The 20,697-nt window shown below is 32.4% G+C and overlaps 1 protein-coding gene across 1 annotated transcript in view; it reads right to left on the bottom strand.

The window, feature by feature from the left end:
- The window catches only part of LOC128206413 (uncharacterized), a 35,448-nt gene that overhangs the window by 2,969 nt on the left and 11,782 nt on the right, over positions 1 to 20,697 (bottom strand). Inside the window, exons 3-18 of the mRNA XM_052908828.1 lie at positions 17,673 to 17,796; positions 17,349 to 17,445; positions 16,185 to 16,785; positions 15,670 to 15,714; positions 15,233 to 15,313; positions 10,067 to 10,141; positions 9,590 to 9,664; positions 9,266 to 9,340; positions 9,005 to 9,079; positions 8,696 to 8,770; positions 6,422 to 6,496; positions 5,803 to 5,865; positions 4,258 to 4,306; positions 958 to 1,075; positions 768 to 826; positions 328 to 476 (exon numbers count right to left, since the gene is read on the bottom strand). Of these exons, the coding sequence (XP_052764788.1) occupies positions 375 to 476; positions 768 to 826; positions 958 to 1,075; positions 4,258 to 4,306; positions 5,803 to 5,865; positions 6,422 to 6,496; positions 8,696 to 8,770; positions 9,005 to 9,079; positions 9,266 to 9,340; positions 9,590 to 9,664; positions 10,067 to 10,141; positions 15,233 to 15,313; positions 15,670 to 15,714; positions 16,185 to 16,785; positions 17,349 to 17,400 (1,620 nt within the window). The 5' untranslated portion in view covers positions 17,401 to 17,445; positions 17,673 to 17,796 and the 3' untranslated portion in view covers positions 328 to 374. The remainder of the gene's footprint in view (positions 1 to 327; positions 477 to 767; positions 827 to 957; positions 1,076 to 4,257; positions 4,307 to 5,802; positions 5,866 to 6,421; positions 6,497 to 8,695; positions 8,771 to 9,004; positions 9,080 to 9,265; positions 9,341 to 9,589; positions 9,665 to 10,066; positions 10,142 to 15,232; positions 15,314 to 15,669; positions 15,715 to 16,184; positions 16,786 to 17,348; positions 17,446 to 17,672; positions 17,797 to 20,697) is intronic.

Raw genomic sequence — 20,697 nt, 5'->3', positions numbered from 1 at the left:
ACATAGTGATGTCAATTAAATTCCGAAAAACTGCTTTCCTTTTATGAAGAACACCGGTGTCAAATCAAAAGGTAAGCTCCTCAGATCGACCTAAATAAAAACCTACGGACTGACCTTCACACATTTGTAAGTGTGTTTGGTGTAAAACCAGTCAAGTACTTGTACAGTATGTAATTATGCACTCAAAACATTGCAAACCTTTGAAAAGTTACATTGATATGACCATATAATTTAAACATTGCAAGTTACGACAAGTATGCCTAATACATTTTACAAAATTTCTTTAGAATGCCATAACATACCTTTATATGAAAAGTATATAAATACCGTAACAGTCTCATCCAAATGTCTGTATTGACTGTTGTCTGTTGCTGCTACACTGATGAGGACAAACTTGTAGGAGGAGTAGTTGCCATTACATCACTGAAATGTAAATCTGGAGTTTTCGTTCTGGACGTTTGCGGAGTCGGTGATTTCTGTACAAAATAGAAATATATGACCCTGTTATTTTTTAATAAACAAAGCTGGTATAATAAACTTTCAACTTGAGTAATGTTTTAGTTAAAATATAAATGGTGTTCAACTGGACACTTTTCACCAAGCTTAACTCACCCAGCTGGTTGAGTTTGTCTGATAGTGTTTAAAAAGGATTTGGCAGTGACTGCATCATTGTACAATTTTACCATATGGTTGAATTTGTAATATCTCATGCAACAGACCAGACGAAAAACCATTCTGATATATAAGGTTAAAGTACCAAATATTACCTTAATAACATATGCCAATTTCTTTAAGAAGTTCACTTTTTTCGGTGTCTGCTTACAATCTGCAAAATTTCATATGTTGAAGATATTTTGTTAATTAGTCTTATCGGATTCCGACACTTAAAAGGACTACGAGGTATTTTATTACACTTTCAAACAAATCACAAACTACTGATTCAAAATTCATCCATACCTAAGTCGTGTCTGTGTGACTTAAGCTTTTCTATTTCTTCTCTAAGATTCTTGTTGTTTTCCTCAAGAAACCGGTATCTATCTTGTATTTCCTCCATTGACTGCAGGCTGAAGAAAGACTTTTGAAGAAAAGCAATTTAGTCACAATAGAATGTATTGGTACTCTTCCGACCATAGTTGATGAAATAAAATGCATGAGTTATTCCCGCTAACAAAGTGGGCGGAATAAAATAAATCTCTTTTTCTGCAATGTTATTCACGTTACATACATTAAGTATGCACTACTCTGCTCTTCTGTCTAGCACCAGTCGCAGCTGGGATACATCCACATACGTGGGCTATATGGATCAGCAACTATATATATATAAAAAAACTGAAGCGTGCTTATATCAAATTTACATATACTATGACATTATTACACTACTTGGTAATGTTATTTTAATAAAACACAACTTTTACTAGAAACATAAACGTTTATTGTTTGCTTTTGGCTAACCATCATGATAGTTGATGCTCATTGTTCTCATTCTTAAAATTAAACATACTATGAAACTAATGATATTTTTTCAGTCTCATTTAAAGTAGTTTCAGTCTTTGTCAACTGTTTTAAAGGTATGGTATACTTACAAGGCTTTAACGTGGTAGTGCAATATTGTATTGCTAATAAGTGATTTACTTAATCATACTTCGATAACTATTGGCCGTGTGTACAATTTACCTTAGGACCAATTGCGGATCTAAGATCGACTGATTGATTTGAGAAAATGACCAACTCAGCTTCGGTTTTGGTTGAAAAGCATTTAATTCACTATGACAACACTTGTAGTATTGCATTACAGTATTCTGTAAACATGTAAGAACAATACCTGTCAACTTTTATATATCTATCTTTTATATATCTATATCCTGAATCGCAGTTAGTTATCCCGTACAATGATAAACAGTACCTGTAACCATCGCATTGCCGTATTACTACTTTTTCTGGTAGTTTTACAGGGGCAGTAAAATCGATTTGGGGTCTTGACTTCGGTTAAACAGACTTGCAATGCTCAGGTCATTCCAACAAAGGACAGGAAATAATGACTGACGACGTTTAAAAAAGAGATTTCTACGTTACAAGGGACACTGATTCAAATTCTATCGAATATTCATCAAATTTCGTCGAACAATGACAATCCTTTGTTTTGAGTTATTATTTCTTATGTCACTAAAGAGTCGGCAAACAAGAAGAAAATGGTATTCATTTTCTTTCAGATTCAATTTAAAGTGTGTACATATATAGTTTACAAAGCACTTGAGGGGTGTTACTATGTATTATTTTGACTTCTATATTTTCAATCTAAATGATAACATTTTAATAATCAAGTGTTCAATTACCTTTAATCGCATATGTAGGTAGGCAAGCCGAATGCTTTATGTGTATATGTGGTTTTTATAAGAGAAGATATGATTAAGAAAATGCTGAAATCAAATTAAACACCTAAAGTGTTACCAAATATTAAAAAGATATCATATAAACAATATTGATTTCAAATGAGTCATCGGTAATATAATATCGTATAAATAAAATAACCTCTAATAGATGATGATTTATATTTGCGCACACTTATTCATCCAATAGTTACTAGGCTGCTCAGAATCTCTATTCGTATTGCATATTCGACGAAAGCTCGAGCTAAAATCCCCCATTGAATACTGAGGTAAGTTTTACATACGGCCAAAAATTATTAAGATATGATTCAACAATTCACTGTGTAGCATGCAATGATCGTCAGTGAACCAACCATTTAATGGCAGTTGAAAAAATCTAAATTTACTGATATTGATTTGTTGCTACCACCACAGTTATTCAAGCCCGTAAATAAACACGTGTTTGGTAGCATTCATTGGAATCACCCTTTCAGTTTGAATGTCGTTAGTGATACCTTTCAGTAGGCTCGTAACCGATTACAATCAAAAATGTTGGTCACGTCGTTACAAAATTAAATATCAAGTATTGTCATATTTGTTTTATCTCAATTTGTTTGTTGTAAACGTATTTTAATTCTGCATCCATTGTTATATAGATTTATTGCGTTTGAAATAAGAGAAGACATCGTTCTTTGCCAGGCAGCCAGTTTTATAATTGGGACGATGAACTTTGATATTGATATACAATGCAGCCGTGATTCATTCACCTACGCTACGCAATGGCCACTATATGGCCGCTTTGATTACGTGAGTTGGTATCGGATCAAAACGGCCAATTTTGCCAGAAAGGCCCGGTCCACACATTTATTGTGCGTCAAAAATTGCGGTAACTTTAAGGAATTGCATCAAAACATTGGATACCTTAAAATCTTAATACCCGCTTTTTGAAGTTAATATGAATCAGTTTGACATCATGCAAACTACACATATGCTCTACCGTATAATATTCTTGTGCATGGTAATTTATTTTGTCCATTACCATAGTAACCACATGGTCAATGTCAACGAAAAATGTGTTTAACACCTATTCTTATCATGCTTGTCACTTCTACAATATTTACCATTTGCATTCAGGAACACATATTTCAGGTCTTTTGAACTCTCTATTCTTCGATCTACTTTCTTTTACAAATCTTAACGGGCGAACTTCATAAGTATAGTACGAGTAGTATGGTCATTGCACATTGTTATAACATTGCATTATGTTATCACAGTGCTAAACGACAGCTTGCAGTAACAAGAAAGAAACACCGAATTATTCATTGTTGAGATGGTTAGGGTTTTTTTCTCTATTTTAGTACAGAGAAGTTATTTTCTAAGTAAAATAGTTTTTTGTATGCTCACAGTTTGTTTAATTATAAGAATGTAGTTCGTATTTTACAATTAGTAACAAATGTCATGTAAGTGAACCACAAGCCAAAACATCCACTTTGCTAGTAGTGTTTGTAGTAAAAAATGTGATTTAATATGTTTTGATCTTAAATACAGTTATTTTGACATGTTATATGCATAGAAATGTGCACGATGTGATGTATATATTTGTAGACACAGATATACTACATCGATGGATGTATTCCGTATGCGACTAGTGCAATAGAGGAGAGTAGAGTTGTGCATACTTAATGCAGATAACGTGACAAAACATTGAATAGAATTCGAGAAATGTTTCGTTCAACCCACGTAGTTGGCTAGGTTACATTTTTATTAATTTAATCAATTGAAAACCGACGAAATATGGTCAATAAAATGTTCCGGAAAGTTATATTTTATTTGTTAAATGTATGGAATTTTTGGAATGTTCGAAATAAAACGCTGCATATTACATGAATACCTGTGTTCTATTATCATCCGAAAACTGAGGTTCTTCTTTATCTTCAAGTCTGTCAAAATAAACATTGTTTCAAAAATATATCATCAGAACTTGTTTAAAACGACCGCAGCTTTGGGCAGATACCGTGTAATATCGATAAGATATTATGACAATAAGTTTTTATTTTTTAAACCAACTACAGTTATCCTCATATCTTGCATTGTTTGCCCTTTTTGGAAAGCACAACAAAGTATTTTGTAACCATTGTAGAACCGCAAGTTCACTATTAAATTATGAAGTATCAAATATCTAAACGTTCATGCTAAATTTACCTTGAACACATCAATGGCAAGATGATTTTTAAGCTATGGGTCCAATATAACAGCTGGAATATTAACGTGTTGAACAATGGTTCTATTTACAACTTGGCATATATGTACCTACGCAACTTCAGTTTACATTAATATCTTAAAATAAAATTATTTAACCAAGTGATTAAAGTAACTTTCATGTTTATTGGGCCAGTCTTTGAAAGAGAAATTGTATAAGGTGCTGGTAAAGATGGTGAGTCTACATTTTATCTTAATGAGAGTGATTTGTTCATATATATATATTAAAATATGGCTGTGAATACTTATTTTTGTGAACAGCGTTAAAAACAATTTCAATAAAAAATGATCTAAGGCCTGAATCGGCTTGCTTCTCATTAAAGAAGTATCAAAAAGTACCAAATAGCTACTGTGTTTAGTTTGCTTACAATAATGAATAAAATAACTAAATTTGGAAACTTACAAATTTAACCGATTTCCAACACGTTTTTTTTAGAAAATTCCATTACAAGGTACAAATTTATTTCTAATATTAATATGATAAAATTCAACGGATAACAAATTCCTAAAAAATCGATATGAGACAAATGACGCATGAAAAGCAAGCAAATTAAACCTAATTATTTGAAGGTTACAACATCTCACGTTGTCATTCACTGCCATATCTTCATGTTGCAGATCAGTCAACATGTGTCTAAATGAGACTAAGCAACCATAGTAACAATACCTCCATAAAACTTATATATTTCTTGCAGTTTGGGGAACAGTTTGCATTTTTATGCCATTTTCATATATTTACGATAGGTATATTGCTTATATTCGAGAACGCAAAATCTATGTTATGACGTTTGAATTATTTGTCGATTATGAAATACTTAAATCACCATTCTCTACTTTGGTCTGTTTATGTGTTTGTAACGATGAATAAAAACATGAATAATATATTAAGTTTGGCCATTTTTCTAAAGAAGGTTTAAATCAGAGACACATAAAATAACAAAACATAAGCATTTGAACTTTCGATGCACAAAAGTAAGTCATAAGCCTTATTTGCGCAGTCCTAAACTATTTTGAAAAGGAGAAAAACTATTAACGCCGTCATCAAACGAGAATAGATTTTCGATTTGTGCTGTTAATTCATAATTGATAAACGATAATGTTATAAAACTGAATAACAGATATATATTGATCAACGATAATGCAAAATAACTATAACAGTAAGAGATATTTCATATACCTCAAAGATGAAGCCTCGGCTTCCAATACGTCTTTTAAATGTGAACATGCATTTACTTCGTCTCTGAAAAATCATAACAATACATTTTCATCGAATAATGTGAAATAATTTAAATCATCGAACTGTAAATGAAGGGTACGACATAGATTACAATTTATTTTATAAATGTAAATGTATTATTACGTTTAACTCATTTGATTCTAATGATATAAAAACATCATATGATTTTGTGTACAAATAAGAAATGGCGCTTCGTTACCCAAGGTGTTTGTGTCCATGCAGATATATATTGATCCTAAAGGCTTATATGTTATAATCACAAATGGTATGTTCTCGTTTTTTATCATCGTAGTCAATTGCATTAAAATTAAATGAAAAAAAACTATAGTGTGCCCCTTTGCATCACTCTCAAGTGTGCCCGTTCGCATCACCTAATAGTGTGCCCCTTTGCATTACCCTATAGTGTAGCACTTTAAAATCGAAATTATAATGAGTTTTTTTTTTATTTGAATTGATTAGGATAATTTCTAAAAAGAACAGTAATAATGTTCAGTTTATACAGTAGTATGGTCATCACTTTAATCAACAACATGCCATTTTCAGATAAAATATAATGTACTCAAGTCTCGTTATCTCGGCGTCGGCAAATCTTTGAACCAAGTTGAGTGTGCTTTCCTTTCTTTCTATCTTCGCTCTGAAACAGGAAACAGTTAATTAAGATGCTTTTTCTTAGCAACCCTTGTACAATTCACCATTTTATTATCAACTAAATGTATAATAAAATATAAGTCAAAGTTACTGTTTTGTCGCTAAGCATGCAAAAAAGTTCGTCGCAATTTTGTCAATAGTACACAAGTCACATGATAAAAGGTTTGCATTTAGTGGAAGAGGTTTCAGTACTTTAATACATGAGACAACGCTATAAATTTAAATCAAGGGCTTTCATATTATATCACATTAGATAAAGTTTGCAATTATTTTCAGAGCTTTTGTACTATGATACATGAGACAAGGTTAGCAATCATTGCCAGAGGCTATTGTACTTATTTCCATAACACAAGGTTAGCAAAAATGCGTTTGTATTATACTATACGACATAATGTTAGCAATGGATATCAGAGGTTTTGTACTTTACTACATCAGATATAGCTAGCAATTAGCAGAATAGGTTTTCGTACTTTATCACATGGGATATGTTAGCAATTAGCATCAGACGTTTCCCACTAAACTATATGAGACAAGGTTAGCAATGCGTACCAGTGGTTTCGATATGTACTATATTGATATAACGTTAGCAAAGTGTCAAATGATTTCGTACTAAAGTACATGAGATAAAATAAACAATTAGTACCAGAGGCGTTCGTGCTAAACTGCATGAGAAAAAGTTAGTTCGTGTCAGCGGCTTACTAGATTACAGGGGTCCTAGATTACATATTAGGATAATGTTAGATATTATTGTCAAAGGCTTTCGTTCTATACTACATGAGATAGACTTAAAAAATAAGTACCAGAGGCTTTGTACTTTATTTCAACACATTGGGTAACAAACCTATAGCGCTAGGGCCCTGTATTGGGTATCTAGAGCGGTTTGTTATCAATGTGTCTAGCATAATTAACGCTAACATTAAGCAGAAATTGCCTATTTATAATCAGAAAAAAACGGGACTTGATGATATAAATATAACGCATTTAAAACCTTGTATGTTTTTGCAAAAAACATGAAATAAGATATAATTGGGCTTGATAATTGAACAAGATCTTGGGATAACAAATCTTTTAGAGACAATACCTAAATTTATAATTAAATGACAGTTTGCATAAAGTCACTAGCAACGTCGCAAAATGTGTTTTTATCATGGTGTTTGCCATTTATTTGTTTAAAAAATGATCGCATTCTGATTCAGCGTTTATGATGTATGAACGCAGTATTGCAAGCAAGCAAATTATTTGAAGCGAGCTTGTGCTTGTTGGTCATTTGCTCGCTTGCCCGAGTTCGTTCATACAGAATAAGAAGATAAAAAATGCGGTAAATAATTTTATTTTCGTACTACAAAAAATATTCCATACGATTACAAATAAGCAGTATCTCCTTAAATTATTTATTTTTCATAAAGCAGTGTTATCGAAAACATACGTTTGTTTAAATGAATAGGTTATATGAGTATGTAACGACGTATAATATTGTATAATCAACGTCGCAATAATCTAATCGGAGAGTAATTTTAAAATCAACAATGACATAATAACTTTTTGCCTTTTATACAATATGCAGTATCTATACAAAGGACTAAGCGAATGTTAATATATTTGTATTTATCTCTAAATTATCCCATGGTGTTACTTAATCTCAAAACCTGACTCAATTAAGTAAGATTAAGAACAAATAATTTTGTAAAAAGCTGGCAATCAAGTCCCATATCTAAATAAAGTCTACAGCGATCGGTTGGTAATAGACAGGTCCCTTATTGGCATTAATATTTCAGTTACCTCAGCAATAATAAATCAAATACAATAACTACTCTTGAATATCGCATGATCATTGGCTGACCTAGTTTACTAAAAAGACCACATGATATTGTTTGTGAGCAGTTGACGTAGCAATAGATAGAAAAGATATCTTCGTAATAGGCATAGGTATTACTTTTTTTCAAAAACTTTAACACTCCACTGATCAAAAGCAAGACCGCCAGGCATTTTAGTTTATACTTATAATAATAGGGTTATAACACCGCAGTAAATATTCCGATAAAGTTGACAAAAGATAAGGAATGGGGATTTTTTTCAAATGCATGGTTTAAAAAAGAGAACGGGAACATTTGTAGACGCCTTACGACCAAAGATTGCTGCAATATTACGTTCATTTCATTGATTAGCGTATAACAGGAATACGTACTCTAATGTAGATATTTCTCTTTCTGCAAACGTTTCCGCAAGTATAAGAGATTTTTTCTTCACTTCTATGGCGTCTCTGAAAGAACAAAGTATTTGGCTTACTAATATCTTACTAATACTCCACACTATAAAGCTAACTATTATTTAACTTATATATATATATTCATATTTGAGAATAAATACTTAGCGTATCTGTTGAGTCTTCCCCTTGTAGAAATAGAAATAATGACTTACATATAAAACTAGGAATTTATTTGAAAACCAAAGTAGAATTAATTTATTTAGAAAACATTAATGTTCAAACGCTTACTCCAGTTTTAAGATTTCCACTCTAGCATGTTTCTCGGCGAATATCCGTTTATTTTTTTCTTCTTTAAGCTGAAATCTAAATACGCATTTGGGATTACGCTGAAAAACCGGAATGCCGGTACCTTAGTTGTTTAATGACATGCATGTTTTTGTGTAATTCTATATTAACAGGTGGTCATGTTAGCCATACCATAGTATTAAACAAAAAGCACACCTTATCAATTAGTAAAATGTCATAATTGACAGCTGTAAATATATTTACTCAAGCTTTTCCAAACAACGTTCTGCAAACACTTTGGCTGTTGTCTGGGTTCGTTTTCGTTCTTCTATTTCATCTCTGTAACATGTAAATTAAGCTGTGATTATTAAGAATGCATACGCACAGGGAAGACGAATACTATCAAATATAAACGACAGGGGATTGACACGGGGCTGCCATATATATTACATAAAAATACGATCGATGATGATTTTTGTGACAATGGCAATGACATAAGCACAATATTTAACCGATAACATATATTATTTGCTTCAATATTAAAATAAAAGCAATTGAATAATGCAGACAACGTGAATTCGTACTTACTCTAATTTTGTAATTTCTTCGTTTGCAAATGTTTCTGCTTTATGTTGTTGGTTCCTTAGCTTTTGAATCTGCTGTCTTAAAAACAAATTCATAACATGTGTCGACAAAAAGCTGGCCTTTAAAAGACGTATACTTGTCTTGCTTAGTTTTCAATGATAATGATTAAAGCTGATAGCCTGTTTAGAAAACAGTGTTGATATCCCTTTTGAAAAATCATGAGAAAGTACCTCTTTCTGGAGTGGAGCCAACAAACTCTTAGCACTCGGCTTACCCTCACCCTATCTCTTTCTATCGATCTGTCTTATCAATCCATTCATCCATACATACATCCATCCATTCATCCATCCATCTAACCATCCATTAATCCATCCATCCATCCATCCATCCAACCATCGCATACATCAAATCCATCCATCCATTCATCTATCTATCTCGAACAAATGTGAACATCTATCTTATTGTAAAAAAAAGAAATACCCAAGGTAATCTATCTGGCTGTTTGCAAATTCTTCGGCAGTCCTTTGGAAATGTTTTTGTTTCTCAATTTCAGATCTGTAAATAGGAAACAAGATTATAAGTATCTTCCATGGCCGAGAGTGTAAGGTAGGTTCATCCCATAACGAGATTAGAGTGTTTTACGGAAACGAGGATTATGGTTTTTCTCCCACCTCAGTAAAACAAAATAGAGTAAAATTGTATTTCTTCGCTGGAAGTCTTTTGTGCGTTTTTAAAATAAATGCGTATAGATATGTTATGATTCGTGGTTGTCATGGATATGCGCGCCGTGATTCAGAGTATGTAAATAGCCAACTCGTTCTTTGAATAGTTCTGAGGAGAGTACAGCATTATTTTTTAAGGGAGCGTGAAAAGAGAACTATGGTGCCATTTCCAGCGAGAAATAATTAATTAGGATTTTAAATATTGCCACAGGACAAGGTTTCCATGATGCTACAGACGACGGCCTTCAACAAGGGATGTAATTGTGTGATGACAATAAAAAAGGAGTTCCATGCGGGTTATTGTTTTATCTTTGCCCGTAGGCAAGATAAGCATTTCTAGCATGGTCAAATGTTGGGATCTAGTTATCTGAGGTGGTAGAAAAGTATTATTCCAACATAAGGGACAACATAATCATCGCATATAGCCATGATGATAATAACCCGGATTCCAAGTCCTCACCTTTGAGAGAAAATTGTCTGGCATACAAATAATTTTATATGTTTTGTTAGGAGAATGTCCATTGTTCATTAATATTGCGTTTGGCAACATGGCGGCTTATGCGAATTTGCTAAATTCAAGATGGCGTTCTAAATGGCCGCCAAATTGTAATATGGGAAATTATCAAATAATGGTTTGTAAATATATTTTGAAAGTAAATATTAAAACCAAAACACTTTGAAATATATACATTCACTCACTACTGTTTATATTCAAGTTTATATACAGTTATATTTCAAGGTCAAGGTCATTTTAGATGTAAATATGGAAAATTTACTATCGGACTTGCTCCTTTCTTTGATTTTTTAAAAATGATAATGAGTATCCAGCTTAAAGATGTACCAAATGAACGTATGATCTTTCAATATCTTATTTTGGATGCACCCTATATGCTGTTACCATGGCAATATCCAAAATGGCGTAAATAAGGGAAATATTCAAAATGATAAAAACAGATGGCTGTTATAAATTGCCAATTCAGTAAAAATATAAAGTTTAAATATAAGGAGGAACATTCTTATTGATATTTCTTTTCTCATGCTGTTCTTCAGATTGACTTATAACCTTGACTCATACAAGGTCAAGGTGAAGTTTATTTCAAGATCAAATAATGATATTTACCCAAAAACTTGATATGTCCTGTAATACTATTATTTTTTAATATTTAGGTGTAGTTGTGTCAACAAGTGGCAGCAGAATTGCAAAATGTATGCTCCTTCATTTTAAACAATATTTTAATGTGAAGGTTTTAGATTTTGTTGAATAGGTGCAGATTTTATACCATTTCAGAGTGTCAATGTTGATATTGCTGTAAGAATCTTGATAATAAGGCAAATTGTGCAAGTGTTACACTGTAAGTCTTAGTCAATAGCATATCTAAATGCATGGCATGCATCTATTTCATAATGGTTTTCTGTTACCATGCATGAATGATCTCTTCAATGTCAACGTCAAGTTAATTCCAAGGTCAATATTTATGCAAAAAGCTACAGAAACAAGCTCAGTAGCAAAAAGTGTCAACATAAACCCGGTTTAGCGGCACTGGGCAAACGCCTAAGACATAGAACACAAACTCACAAACAAGACACATAGAAGAACAGCACAAAGCTCCACAAACAGCACAGTGCATACACACTATAAATACAAAACAATACGCAGAAATCTTGTAACTTTAAGGTAATAATATATTGTCTATGTTCTTCTTTTTTAAAGTTTATTATGGCATGTACACTTAAAACGTGTGATTGTAGAACTTGTTATCATAAATATATATATACATCTATTTCAATATTAGGTCAGTTTTCAGAGAACAGTGTCAGAGTTTTCAAAAACATTTTGGTGCCATACCAGTACACGTTGCATAATGAAAGTGCAAATATTGGCGTTACCATTATTTTTTACAGTTAAATTGTTGAATATATAATTATGTCTAAAATCAAGCAGTGTGTCTATTTTATTATATACTTAAAATTATAAACTCACCCGAAGAAAAGACGATATAACGGTCAAAGTTATTTTAAGGTCATTATACAAAATTTTACCTTGTTGGGGTGTTTTCTTTGTCTTCGTCTTTAAAAAAACTCTCAAATCTGAACGGTAACCAGTAGGCGGATCCTAACCATACACTAACTAGAGTCAAGAAAATTAAAAAGGAATTCACTTATACACATGCTATTTTTTGAACATTTTCCTTGACAACAGTAACGTCACCCTGTACTCTCATTATTGAAATATATAAAATGCTGTTGATACGTTATCATAAAACTTTTTTTTAGAGATTGCCTATCGATGTAGTATCTTTTTGAAGATGTTTTAAGTTCAGTGTAGTTAATGTGGTCAAATGCTGTTGTTCTTCTACATTTTACTTAATGTGTTCTAACTTATATAGAGAAATAAATTCAAAATTGAAAAGTGGTTGCATTATTTTTAATAAAAAATGTGGAAATGAAGGGAAACTCATCAAATATGAAAACAACCTTAAAGGATATACTAGTAGATATAAAACAAAGAACAAACTTCTGATTTTATTTGCAAAATGGTTCATATCATATAAATATGTATCACTCGGTATGTGTATTTATTGAGTTTGTTTTGCTCTAGATATACTATATACTAAATTCCCAAAATGTGGGTTTAAAGGCACTGTGTATGCTTAATTTGAGCTGCACAAGGGTTTGTTTTGGTCTAAATTGGCTTAATGGTTTTCCAAATGTAGTCTAAGGGGCACTGTGTATGGTAATTTAGAGTTTCACATGGGTTTGTTTGGATCTAAATGAGCTTGATGGTTTCAAAATGCGGACTATTTGACACTGAGTAGGCTTATATAGTGCTGCACATGGGTCTGTTTCAAACTAAATGGGCTTTATGGTTTCCAAATACTGTCTATTTGACACGGAGTACGTCTAATTAGAGCTGAAAATGGGTTTGTTTGGATCTAAATGGGCTTTATCGTTTCCAAATGTGGTATATTTGACACTTAGTAGACTTAATTAGAGCTACACATGGGCTTGTTTTGCTCTAAATAAGCACTTTTGTAGTCACAATTGACTTGATAGAGAATTAAACCGACTGACGTTTTGATTATTCAATTATTGATATCCATGATTGCACACTGGCACTGGTACTGGTTTGGCTTGTTTAAAATTTACATGGTCCCGAATATTGCAACTTTATGGATAACATGGCACTCGACTGGATTCATACAGTCTATATTTGGTAGATATCAGAATATAAAAAGTTTATTTGACACAAAGTTGACTTGAAAAAAGCCAGAGCATGATAAAGGTCCGGAAGGTTGGGTTTGGTTACCGCCCAAAAGCGGTTGAATGACCTCTGGCTTTCGTAGAGCCCGTCCAGGTGTGTTTGATAATGAATGCGCTTGATTGTAACCACAATAGGAATCTTTAAGCTCTTGACGAACTCCTCTGTAGTGAGGAAGGTACAAAATGGGCTTAAGTGCAATCATTCAAGGGGCTGTTGGGGGACATTTTGCAATTCTGTCGCCGCTTTTGGACACATACTAAACGTAAATTAAAATAAAATTGGAAAAAAAGTATACAGAAAAAACAACATTATTTTGGTTATTTTTCATATTTTGACCTTGAAATGACCATGACCTTGAAATGGCTGAAATAAGTTTGAACTTGACATGGGATAGGTCAGATGAATATTTCAACGTAAAGTATATTATTAAAGAGGCTTTACATGCCATGTATTTAGACAGACTTTCAGCGAAACAATAACACAGTTTGCTATAAGACTCTTACAGCAATAGCAATCTTGCGACCACCTTCGGCATGTTTTTATAGTATGAAGCCTTCGTGTGTTCAAAATATATAAAAGCTATGTCCTAAAATATTGTTATAAATGGAGAAAAATACAAGTTTTGGCACACACTAAACATAAATAATTTACAAAAGGAGAAAAGTAAGGAAATGAAAAATCGAATTTTAGGGTATTTTTATATTTTGACCCTGAAATGACCTTGACGTTGACATTAAAGTAGTTTAGGTTATATGTCAATCTAAAGTACATTATGAGAAAAGTAATATCAATGTGCATATTCTCTGAAAGTTATTTAATGAAAATAGCTGTATTCGAACATAGCAATATAACTCAACTGTCCATTAATGGAGGTCATCTTTGGCGCCATCTTGAATATTTCCTTTTCGCAAGAGCCACAAAGTAGCTAAACTCACTATTCATAATCTACAAACTTTAACCTACAATTCGATATCAAATATTGTGTATTGCAGAGGAGTGCAGTAAATTTCCTTATTTTTCACATTTTTCTGCCTTTGAACACAGACTATAATATTTTAGGTTAAGTATTGACGACAAACACTTCGGGCAACCAATTATCAGCATTACTCTAAACAAATTCTTCATATAAGAAATACAATTCATTAATATGAATATTTTATATAACGTATGTATCATTTGTAAGCATTTTGCATGCATGCCAAATTTGATTATTTCTTACCAATATCAATTTACCACCGAACTATTGTTGGCTTGGACTTAAAATGAACATGTAGCGGAAATAGAGATCACACATATATAATCACAATTAGGAATATGTGTTTGGTTGTTTGATAATCATATTCTGGATCATCAACCACAACCCTTTTAAATTACATTATTGTAAAATGAGGTCACCACCGATACAATGTTTTCATCTGGACAGCGTTTGGATAACGTTGAAATTGAACACATAGTTCCATGGCATTTGAATAACTTCTCTTCAATTACTTCATCAGAGGTTCAGACTAGCTGATATATTACATTAGCACAGCATTTTACAGGTTTGTACCATTTGCTTCAGACATCTCAATATTACAGTTTAATAATTACTAGCTTAGTAGTAGTAAGGGATCGTTGCCGAAATTCAATCTCTACGATATGCAAAAAAGTAACAACTCTTACTTTAAAGTCTGTATTTCGGCCTCCAAATGTACGCGTACAGGCTGCAGCATCGCTTTACCTTCATCGTCCAGCGATAGTGCACTAAAATAGAAATAGTCGGTGCTTAGCACTTTAAAGAAGGTCACTAATTGATAAATTTAGACACAAAAGTATTCTCAAGACGATACTTGTATAGCCGTAGTTAATGTTATTTGAGTGTTTATAACGAGATCTTGGGTCTTAATATTTTGTATCATTTCAAAATTGTCATCCTCATTTATCATTGAGTTTTTACGATTGAGAATTTTTTAGAGTATATATAAGTAAATTATCATCCTATTGCTTTCACAGTTTATTGAAAAGACAACTAATATATTCATGTTTAAATGAACAACATAAGAGGAATATGAATTGGATACAAATTGACATTCGTGGTATTCAAAAAACCCTGAATATACCTTGAGTGTCTTAATTTGTCCGTCAGCTTTGTTAGTACTTCTTCTCTGAAAAGCAAAGTTTTATAAATGAAAAATTGGCAGCCTCTAAAGAAGGGTTCTTACCTTTTTATACATTTGCTTAACAGAATATGCCAAATGTTTCTTGGAAAAAGATTACGACATTAGCTAAAAAGTGTTGTCAACTTGACAATGTTGCATCAATACTATCATTGATCAGTTTTCTTATAATGTTGACTATTGGTTTTTTTTGTTGTTTTTTCTGTAGTTGCATTATGGAAGGAATTTCTACGAATATGTGTTTGAAAAGCGCGTGCTAAGCGAGTTTAGGTGTTTATATATATATATATATATATATATATATATATATATATATATATATATATATATATATATATATATATATATATATATATATATATGCAATATTAGCTTACGTTTAACACCACAAAACATATGGGGTACATATCAACTTTAATCAAATGAAAACATACATGCCACAGGGTTATGGATCTTACCTTATGTGTCTTAATTGTCTTTCGCTTTTATTTGGGGATTCCAAACCACCACATGCCTCTATTATTATGTTTTCAGATATAACCTGTCCATGGTGTATTTCAATTGTTTCTTGTTCGACGTTACTTTGATGTAACTCGTTGAAAAGATCAGTTCTTGTCTCACTTTGCAACTCATCAACTTCATTCAGTGAATTCATATTTTTGAGGAGATTTTCAACAGTGTGTTTGTGTCCATTTAAAGTCGATACCTCATCAATTTGCATTTGTTCTTTTTGGTGAGAAATCATTTCTTCTAAAGACTGTTTATGAGAAATATCATTAATTTTTGATTTACTTTCCAGTGCAATTTTTATTTTTTCATTTTCAGTCACCTTTTCCTTAATTTCATATTCCTTTCTTTGTAGTGCTACTTTCAATGATTTTATTTCATCTTCTCTTTTTGATGAAGTTCGATTTTCTCTTTGGATTTTTTCCATTGCATCCTGCAAATCTGCATTTAAAATGTTAAAAATGCGCTGGTGTTCTTCAAGAACTTTTCTGAGTTTTTTGTTTTTAGAATACGCATCACTTAACTGCTGTTTAATATTTTTGTATATATTGACTGAAATAAAATTGAACATATAAACAATGAAACTATAAACGACTTTAATAAATTGAATGAATCAAAATACAGGCACGACTCAATAGGGTAAGTTACGCCACTTTGAAACAGGAGCGCCGCAGAACACTACTGATCGTTGAGGGTTGTGACAAAAAGAAGTTTACTGAACAATTAGTGAAGTCAAGAGATTTGTCTCGTGCTATAAATGCGCGTATTATTACAGGAAACATGTGCACTACGTTTAATTCCATTATATTGCAAAACTTTTAGGTTATAGAAAACGTTAACGTCTGGACATCCACAAAGACACCAACACCGATGTCAACCACACTAAGGCTTTGCCAATACCTCGCATTTTTAATTCGAAAAACATACGAGCAAGAATTCAAGATAATTTAACATAAACAATTCCGACATGGTATTGACCCAAGATATCTTTTCAAACAATGGTAATAACCGCATTTATATTACAAAATAAAGAGAATCGGAACAACAACTTATCATATACTTATTTGAATATTTAATGTAAAGCCAAAGCACACAATACATTAAAATATACATACCAGTTGACAGCATTTCCTGCAGTCCTAATACTAACATATTCATTTGACGCATATCTTCATTTATACGTTTAAATGTATATTGCAAACTTTCTTTAACCTATATTAAAACAAAACATAATACATCTTTAAATATTAAATCAATACACATGTTTGTTTTTTTTAAAGACTGGCTTAAAGTGTGTTTAAGAGGTAGTTTATTTCATTCATTTATTTCAATTTTCATCTGCATAACTGCAAAGTGTTGTAAGGACTCTAACAGAGGCATTTAGCTTGTTATATGAACACATTTTGTATGTTACATATTTAGTTAGATGTGTAACTTACTGCATCTGAATCTTTGAGAAAAGAAGGTTCTTGCTTTAATTCGTGGTCATCAACCCGTTTTTTTTGTTATCCGTGAAGGCTTCGGTGGGATATGACTTGAAATTGTGTCTTCCGATATGGAACTCTGGTATATTACATGAAGGGTTTAATCAATATTTGAACATAGAAATTACTATTTCATGAGACATCTGGGCCCCGTTTTACTAACGGACTTACGTAAGCGTAACTCCAACATTTCCGTAAGTTTTTGCGTACGCACAATTTTTTAGCGTAACTGCGGTATACTAAACATTTCGTACGTACGTATGCACGTAAGTTTTTGCGTAATACTACGTTAAAAAAAGCATCCGTAAGTTTGTTACAAATAGCGTAAATATGGCCGACGGAAGAAATCCTAGACGTCGTCAACCCCGTAATTTTCGCGATAGAGTGGATTTGAAATAATTTGAATGAAAGTAAAATACAGGTTATCCAGGCAGCAAATAATTGATTTGCACGATATCATTGAAGAATACATTAAACCAAAAACCTTGCGAATTCGTGCCATTCCAGCGACGACAAAGGTAAAAAATATTTATATTTGGTGAGATAAATTATGATGGTACAGTCATCGTTTCTATAGCGCGTTTCAATAGCTCGTTTCTATAGCATGAATTAAGTTCTTTCCCGATAGCCTCCCTTACTCAGATTTGACCTTCACCTTGGATGTGTCAACGCTTGAAACATTGTTGTTCTACAAATTTACACATAACTTGCTTGACGAACCGATTTGAAATAATGGCATCGGAGGGCTACCAGACAAATCGGCCCCTTACCAAATCGGCCCCTAGTTAAAACGGTTACCTTTTCGGCCCCTTACCAAATCGGCCCCATCCTGTAGACGTTTCGTCCCCTGATAACGAAGACGTTTCGGCCTTTTTTTTATTTTTTTTTATTTCTAAATATAAGAAAAAAACATAAAATTTTAATTATTCACATAAAGCTATATATATGCATAAAAAATGATAAAAAAAAATCTTTATACTTGAACACAAATATAAATCAGATGATTTGAACAAAGACATTCATTGATGAGATTTATTTTTAAGTTAAACAAATAAATCTTTCATGAAATAATCTTTAAATAATTTACATAAGCATGCTGCTATAAGTGGTATAATGATATGTCACTATTATGCAGTACCAATATTGAAATAAGGGTATATTTTTATGACAATATTGAGAGCAATAGTATACCTTAAATAAGTACATAATAATTTGATGGTTTGAAACGTAAAGGCATATGGCAAAGCAGTTTATCATTTGAATTTGAATTTGTGAATTATCTTAGTTTATTGATACTTTAATAACCTGCAAATTAAACCTCAACTAAACTGTACATATGACTTTATCACGTTATTATTATTATTATTTATAATAGTAACATAAACCCACGAAAGAACCCCGCTAATATAGATCTTCCAATTTTTATAATACCATGTCAGACACGCGTGTGTTTTATTATGCAACTATGACAACAGCATGTGCCAATGTGAGTCATAAAAAATTAAACTTGACATCAACTACATCAGATTTAATCATTAACTGTAAGTTATTATTATTTATAATGGTGAAATGACCCACGATAGAATCCCGCTAATTTTGATCTTTCAATTCATGATAAATTAAGAGTAGCACAGCAAAACGTTTAAAAAAAATGGTACCTGTCTTTAGAAACGATTTGATATATATACTTAAATTGAGACGTTGTTTATATTACTCAAATGTTCTTTAATCAGCTTTGGAGAACATTAACAAATAAAGGCACATATTCTTTCACACGTCTTTGAATGTCTTTTTCACACCCACAACACCAACAGTTTGCCTGGCAAAGAATGCACTGTTCAAAGACAAATTTTCTCTGAAGTCTTTATTGATCAATTAACATTTCACAGTCACAAATTACTTTCTTACATTTTTTAACATTTTATATTAAAAATAACGGTTTAAATTTATACTCCCCATCGGAGTAGCGCATTGTAGATGTTGAATCATGGTTTAAACGTGTTTAGAAAGCCTGTGGATTGTGTTCATCACCGTAATGTGAAGTTTTTATTTGTATCCGAATGTTCTCTCTATCCGGATATATTGAAACGAGTGTCTGAGATAAAAATAAAGTTGTTTATAATTGTGTTTGTGCTTTATTCCTTTGGGTGGCATTTTAATCCCCATATGTGATATTGCATAACATACATTTATTTGCAACTTAAAATCTACAACCTGAAATTTGCTGTGTACTGGAATAACATGTGTATTGTTATTTTCATGTTCATAAAATAGACTGGGAGGGGGCACGCGTAATAGAGAGAGAATCAGACTGGAGAGTGCGAAAAACGAAGGAGGCTATCTGCATCAAAACTGAGGGGGCAGTTATGAACCGGGACGAGGGGGCCTTCCTTTCTGGGATTTACAACCCACTTTTCGCCGGATTACGGAAATTCGGCGGGAAGTCCCGAGTGTCAGAGCTGCGAGTGAGCGATAGTCAGGCCAGTTGCTCTGATGATGTCCACAGTGTTGGACGAAAATTTCAGCTTTAAAAAGTAAGTGTAGTGTTTGAAGAATATGTTATCAATCTATTCCATCTAGTAGTTTTCAAGGTAATGTGCGGACAAAAGTTTGACAAAAAAAACACAGAAAAAGGCAATAACTCTGTAATTTGCTAAAATATTGTAAAGATTCATGTACACTGAACTCCATCTCATTGTGCTGTACCATTCTAAAAAGGTTTTTTTACATTCCATCCGGTAGTTTTCAAGTTTGCTCCGGACAAGAAATAAGTAACAAAGGGCAATTACTCTGTAATTGGCTGAAATAGAATTGCGGTTCCTGTACACTGCACTTTCTCTCATTATGATCTAACTCTGTATGAAGTTTTATTAAATTCCATCCAATAGTTTTTAAGTTATGCTCCGGACAAGAAAAAATAACAAAGGGCAGTAACTCTGTAATTACCTGAAATAGAATTGCGGTACCTACACACTGCACT

This window comes from Mya arenaria, chromosome 10, assembly GCF_026914265.1.
Source record: "Mya arenaria isolate MELC-2E11 chromosome 10, ASM2691426v1".
In the NCBI taxonomy this organism is placed as follows: Eukaryota; Metazoa; Mollusca; class Bivalvia; order Myida; family Myidae; genus Mya; species Mya arenaria.
The sequence above is the reverse complement of the archived record's forward strand: the minus strand, read 5'-3'. Positions and strand labels throughout refer to the sequence as shown.